General features: G+C 51.4%; 1 protein-coding gene across 8 annotated transcripts in view; it reads left to right on the top strand.

Moving 5' to 3' along the window:
* Positions 1 to 6,071, top strand: part of EVA1C (eva-1 homolog C) — a 72,576-nt gene that overhangs the window by 34,859 nt on the left and 31,646 nt on the right. For 7 of the 8 annotated variants that reach the window (XM_073891221.1, XM_073891220.1, XM_073891218.1 and 4 more), the window contains exon 3: positions 2,432 to 2,555. The exons of the other annotated variant lie outside the window; for it this stretch is intronic. In XM_073891221.1, the coding sequence (XP_073747322.1) occupies positions 2,432 to 2,555 (124 nt within the window). The remainder of the gene's footprint in view (positions 1 to 2,431; positions 2,556 to 6,071) is intronic. 8 annotated transcript variants of the gene reach the window in all.

Below are 6,071 nucleotides of genomic sequence, written 5' to 3'. Positions count from 1 at the left end.
TTCTTTCTTTCTTTCTTTCTTTCTTTCTTTCTTTCTTTCTTTCTTTTAATTGGCATTAGGGAAAGATTTGGTATAGGAGGAGGTCAGAGCTAATATTTCAATGGGGATTTTAGACTACTCCTGGCTCTTTGATTTTCTTCAGCCACAGGAAATGTGGGTAAAGATAAATTTATGAGGACGACTAAGGAGTGATGGGATTAGCATAAGGCTGTATAGCTCTCCCAGAGGCCCAAAGAGGAGAAGCACAAATAATATGATAACTTAAGGATTTTCCTATTTCTCACACCATTTGTTGCTTCCATCCCAAGCATTGTAGTATCTGTGTAGTCATGTGATTGGTAAAGATACCCGCTGAGTAGCCAAAGGAATATGTTTGAGTGCATTCCCTGGATGTGGATTCCACATCCTGAGGAGAGGCCACATGTTTCTTCCAGGGATGAGCACTTTCCTTGTGTGCCCCCCACCCCATTCCTGCCCCTTGGCTGCCCCTGCAGGAGCCGTATTCCTGTTGGCCTGCCCCCAGTCCTCACCCCAACTTCCCTGCCCACCCATCCCTGGTACCCAGGCCGTCTGTTGCTGTCCTGGGTGCATAAAAGGAACATTGGCCAGTGCCAATAGGACGGGAGTGCCTGCTTTGGGAAAGGATGAACCCCTGGCAGCTCCAAAGCCTGGGCACCACCCTCATCCTCCAACATGGGTGCCTGGCTCTGCCAGGCAGGCCCGAGGGAAGAGGATGTTTCCATAGCCAAGCAGACAAGTTAGCATTTGTGAACACAGCTCTGAAGTTGCGCGGAAGGTTTGTTTGCCAGAAGCATCCGCGTGCACTACTCTTTCATCCAGAGATCAAGAGAGGTTTTATTCCGTGTCTTTTGACTGGCCTTGGGGACCGTGACAAGGGGCTTCCTCTACCTCAGAGTGAAAGTGCCCAACGTAGGAGAGAACAGGTGTCACAGTCCACCCAGGAGCCCCTCAGCTGATCTGGCCCGTGGCTGAGTGTCACCAGGAAGGCCCCCCTCCCCTGTGCATTTTTCAGCCGTGACACTGTTTGGAAACAGCCCTGCCTTGAGTCCCACTCTGTGGTTGTAATACATATGTGGAGCCACCCAAGGGCTGAGTCATTTCACGATGACCCTCGGCCACAAGAATGTGTCCCGTCATCTGTGTGTGTGTGTTGGGGGGGGGTCCTCAGGGTCTCCCTGGGCATGTTTCCTGATTTCATACACATCTGCTGGGCTCCTGAGGGGATAGCTGGTAGGGCCAGCCTCCTCCATGGACATACGCCATGAGCCACTATAGGAGCACGGCAACTCAGGCTCGGGAATCTGTGCTAAATTTAGTCCAGTACGTTCTTGGGAAATGTCCACTGGACTTGGGGTCCTTTTAACAGCCACAGATTGTAAGGCTTCTGTGACTGTCATGGGCAGGGTTTGCTCCATTTGGGAAGCAGAAGAGCAGAAGCGAGGCGCTAGGCCCCGCTGGGACCCCATGTAGGGGTTGGTTAAGCGTCCGCCTTCTGCTTGGGTCATGATCCCAGGGTTCTGGGATCGAGTCCCGCATCGGGTTCCCTGCTCAGTGCAGAGCCTGCTTCTCCCTCTCCCTCTGCAATTCCCTCTGCTTGTGCTCTCTGGCTCTGTCTATCTCTCTGCCAAATAAATAAATAAAGTCTTAAAAAAAAAAGTAGCTTTGTGAAAACAAACAAGCAAAAAAACAAAACAAAACAGAACAAAAACCGAAGGGGCGAACTGCCCGGAAAAAAAATCGAGAGCAAGAGACATTTGAAGGAACATGTGTAAGCCAAATGCTCAACAGCAAAGCCTGAGCATTCCATGAAGAAAATTGCTCCAAAGGGAACCAGTGGGTCCTGTGCCCTGGAGGTTGGCGAAGGTGGGAATCAGCTTCTTAATTTTTATCAGTTGGCCTGTGTTTGGGTTGCGTCTCCAAGGCCTCCCCCAAATGCTGAGTTCTCTGTGGTCGGTGCCTGGCCATTTCCGAGGCTGGAGAGTTACGGCTGTGATCCCTGATCCCCACGGCACTGTCCCAGCCCTCCCAGAAGGGAACTCCGAGGCCCGTCTCGCCCACGCTCTGAGTTTCTCGGATCTTGCTCATATTTCCTGGAGCCTCCCCCATGTGGTACTTTTGCCAAAACCATCGGCAGCACTTCCAGCCAAGGCCGACTGGAGGCTGGTCTTTGGCTGGGGGTCTGCCACTGTTGGGTCAGGTGTCCTGTTCTGGGAAAGACAGGGAGGCAGGGAGCCGACCTGATCTCGCCTTAGACGCAGCTCATGGCCGCTTGAAGGTTCTTTGTGCGGACCCCAGGCCGGACAGACAGGTGTCTCTCCCTTCTCGGAGCCCAGAGCCGCCCGGGTGTGGGGTCTCCCAGACGCTGCATGTGGTTTTTCAAGCCTATCCCTTTTCTACCCCCTCATTTTAGAAGGTGCTGGACGAATGCCAGAACCAGCGGGCCTGCCACCTCCTGGTCAATAGCCGTGTTTTTGGACCTGACCTTTGCCCAGGAAGCAGTAAATACCTCCTGGTCTCCTTTAAATGCCAGCCTAGTAAGTAATGTCTGAGGGGGACAGCGTGTTTGGGGTGCGGGTTCCCTGTTTCATTCACAGCCCTCGTGGAGATTCTCTGCCAGTTGGTATTTGTCCCACTTAGAGACTTCTTAATAGAGATGTCCTACCCGTTTTTGTAATTGTGGGTATTTGGGTGAAGTTTGTGTGTATTTGTGTGTGTGTGTACGCCCGTACATCCGTGTGCTTTCTTACAAATCCCTGAATTTAAAAAGTCCTTCCTAATATGTAAACCTCAGTTGTACCCATGCTAAAGGTATCAGGGGTGGCAAGAGGATGCAATTGCTTTTCCCCCAAACGAGGAGCCAGTTCTCCTTTTCAGAGGAAGCCCACCCTGGTTCCAGATATTTATGAACTCGCCTCTTCTGCTTTCACCGAAGCAGGGGCTCTGTACCCAGTGTCTCTTCCTGGACAAAGAAAGCAGAAGGGTTTCTGGCTGGAGCAACCTCTTCTGCTCTGATTCTTGCATTTCTCTCCGTTGACTTGTGTCACCTGTAACGCACATTAGTTTTGTGATTAACCCACTGCAGGCCAAAAGGAACTGCTTTTTAGCGAGTAGGTCACCCTTACAGGCGTGGCGGGTCAGCCCGAGAGAAGCCATAGGTAACGGCAACATTAGAGTCTCCTGGTAATCCTTGAAAAAACTTGTTGAAAAGAAAGCAGAGTTATAGCAACAACATTTAACCAAAGGATTATACTGAAGGAATAATCATTTGAAAAAATTCTGCATTGCCATCCCAACACATCGTTTTTGTTTTTTTGCATTTTGTTCTCTGTTGGTTTCTGCCTCTGGAGTCCAGCATCTTCCCAAGACACTGGCAGCCTGGGTGCCGGGGGCGGGTGAGGCTTTGGGTCGGTCACACGTGTGTCGTGCGTGGTCTCAAGTGTGCACTTGAAGAGAAAGCACGGATCCTTTCAGCAAATACCTAGCCTTCCGTCTTAAACCCTTTCCTTGCTAGGGCCTGGATACCTCAGAACTGCCCCTCTGCCTCTTCCCCCAGCCTGCATGTTCGAACACACATTCACACTCACACGCACATACACACCTTCACACGCTTACAACGTACGCACGGTCGCTCGTACATACACGATAGCATGCCTGTGTGTGCTGTTACATGCAGACCCACTGTCACACACATACTCACACGTGCACGTGATCACAAACACCCACAAGTGGGCCCTAACTTGACACCCCAGCTGGGCCCTCCCCAGGAATTCTTGTCAACTCCTGCCTCACTCGGGAACATCCCTTCCGGATCTCTGTGTTCTCAGTCATGGCCTTCCCATGGCAAAGTCTCAAAAACAGCCGTCCTCCTTCGATGGTGGGAAAGACAACCCTTTTTTAAAGGGGCCCTTGTTCAGAACGTGAAGGATTGGAGAATCTGGGTGGTGGGAAATAAGCCCATCGCTTGTGATTATCTCCCACATTTTCTATACGTCGGAAGTTTTTTGTAGTAAAAAGTTGCGAAGGACCAGCCTCTTAGAGAAGGAAAAAGGCCCTCGTGAGATGGCAGAACCTCGAATCTAAGTCAGTGCCAGGCCACCAGCCTTATTCCTGCACCGAGCAATTAGGTCTGATCGCTAATTTCGTTTCAGCAAAACACTTAAGCATTTCCTGTGCACAGGTGTTAGGCTAGCTGTTGGGTATGAAGGGAACTCTCGTGTTCTGTGGAAGTTTCTCGGATGGTGGTTCCACCTGGGACAGCTCCCAACATTCCTTCATCCAGCAAGCACCTGCTGACATCTTCACACAGCTGGTTCCTTCTTGTCCTTTAGGTTCTAACAAATATCACCTTTCTCCGGAAAGGCCGGATCTGTCCAGAAAACATCTCAGCGGGAGCCCTGCTCTCTTGGTACCGTGCAGGTCGCTCTGGGAGGAATTGACCCCGGCAGGGGTGCAGGGAAGGCATTCCTGTCAGGTGATGGTGGGGCTGAGGACTGCCGGATAGGGGTTGGGCACAGGAGCACTCCGTACGGAAGCCTGTGGCCAGAGGGAGCAGGGGGTTCTGGGGAGCAAGCAAGAGCACCGGCCAGGGAGCTGGGGCAGGATCCCCGAGCCCCGATGGCCAAGGAAGGAGGTGGATTCTTTCTTTAAGCAGGGAGGGTGTGCGGCTGAGTTTTTAAAGTCCCCTCTGGCTGCCCTGTGTGGTAACAGATTAGGGGCAGAGCCCTTGTGCCTTAGTCTGTTCGAGCTATTATAACAAAATGTCATAAACTGGGAGGCTTATAATCAACAGAAGTTTATTTCTCATAGTTCTGGAGGCTGGGAAGACCAAGATCAAGGTGCTGGCAGATTTGGTGTCTGCCGAGGGCCCACTTCCTCACCGTTGGCTGTCTTTTTGCCATAACCACCTTGGCAGAAGGGACGAGGAATCTCTCTGGGGGTCTCGTTCATGAAGGGCACTCATCCCGTGCCTGGGGGCTCCACCCTCATGACCAAAGCACCTTCCAAAAGCCCCACCCCTTAACACCATCCAGCGGGCATTAGGATTTCAACTTGAGTTGAAGGGGGACACAGTTGTTCAGACCAGAGCACCTTGGGTAATGTGGGCAAAGATGACCTGAGGCAGTGCAGGTTAGGAGATGCTCCTGTCCCTGCTGTGAGGTGAAGGAGGAAGGGAGGGGCTCCCCCACCCTCCTGCCTCTTTTTCTGCAGCCCTCTCACCCCCGAGGCTCTCTGTCTCTGGTGCCAGCCTGAGCGTGACACCGATTGTCTGAAGGGGCACCCTGCTGCACCCAGGGGTGCGGGGATCCAGCCCTCATCCTGAGAGCCAACTATGCGCATCTCTTCCTGGCTCCGCCCGTGGGCAGTGAAGTCTGCCACCGCGGGAGCATTTACACCAGGGAGTTGGGCGAACGCTGCCAACCAGGGCTGGCTTGTTGGGTGGTCGGGGAGCTATTTTATAGGGAAACTTTCAGCGTCAGGTCTGTGATTCAACTGTCAAGTGAGGATAAGGCGCTCCCCGCACGGGGCTGTGGTAGAGTGTGTCAGTACAGTGTTGTGTAGACTAAAGCTACAGTGCCTTTTGTAAGATGCTCAGCACAGGACTTGTCATGCAGGTGCCCTCAGTGACTGGTGGCCGTCGTTCCAGTAGGCAGATTAATGTCATCCTTGCTGAGGATATGAATGACCGAAAGGCAGTGAGACACCAGGTGTCTCCATTTTCTGGGGACAGGATCACCGGAGGCCTTAGAGTACAGGTGTTGTGTTACTCTGGGTGAGTTTGGCCAGCATCGAGCCCTCCTTTAACGAATGGGCCTTAGTACATCAGAGAGGTGGTGGCTAATAAATGCACTTCATGACAGGCCTTAAAAAGTCTCTTCTAATTTTTAAAAAAATTCTGATGAAAGAAAGAAAGAAAGAAAAAGAAAAAGGAAGAAAGAAGGAAGAAAAAGAGAAAAAGAAAGAGAGAGAGAGAGAAAAAGAAAGAAAGAAGAAAGAAAGAGAAAGAAAAAGAAAGAAAGAAAGAAAGAAAGAAAGAAAGAAAGAAAGAAAGA

The sequence above is a fragment of the Callorhinus ursinus genome, unplaced genomic scaffold (genome assembly GCF_003265705.2).
Source record: "Callorhinus ursinus isolate GAN/ISIS: 27379988/994484 unplaced genomic scaffold, GSC_fseal_2.0 scaffold1, whole genome shotgun sequence".
NCBI lineage: Eukaryota > Metazoa > Chordata > Mammalia > Carnivora > Otariidae > Callorhinus > Callorhinus ursinus.
The sequence above is the reverse complement of the archived record's forward strand: the minus strand, read 5'-3'. Positions and strand labels throughout refer to the sequence as shown.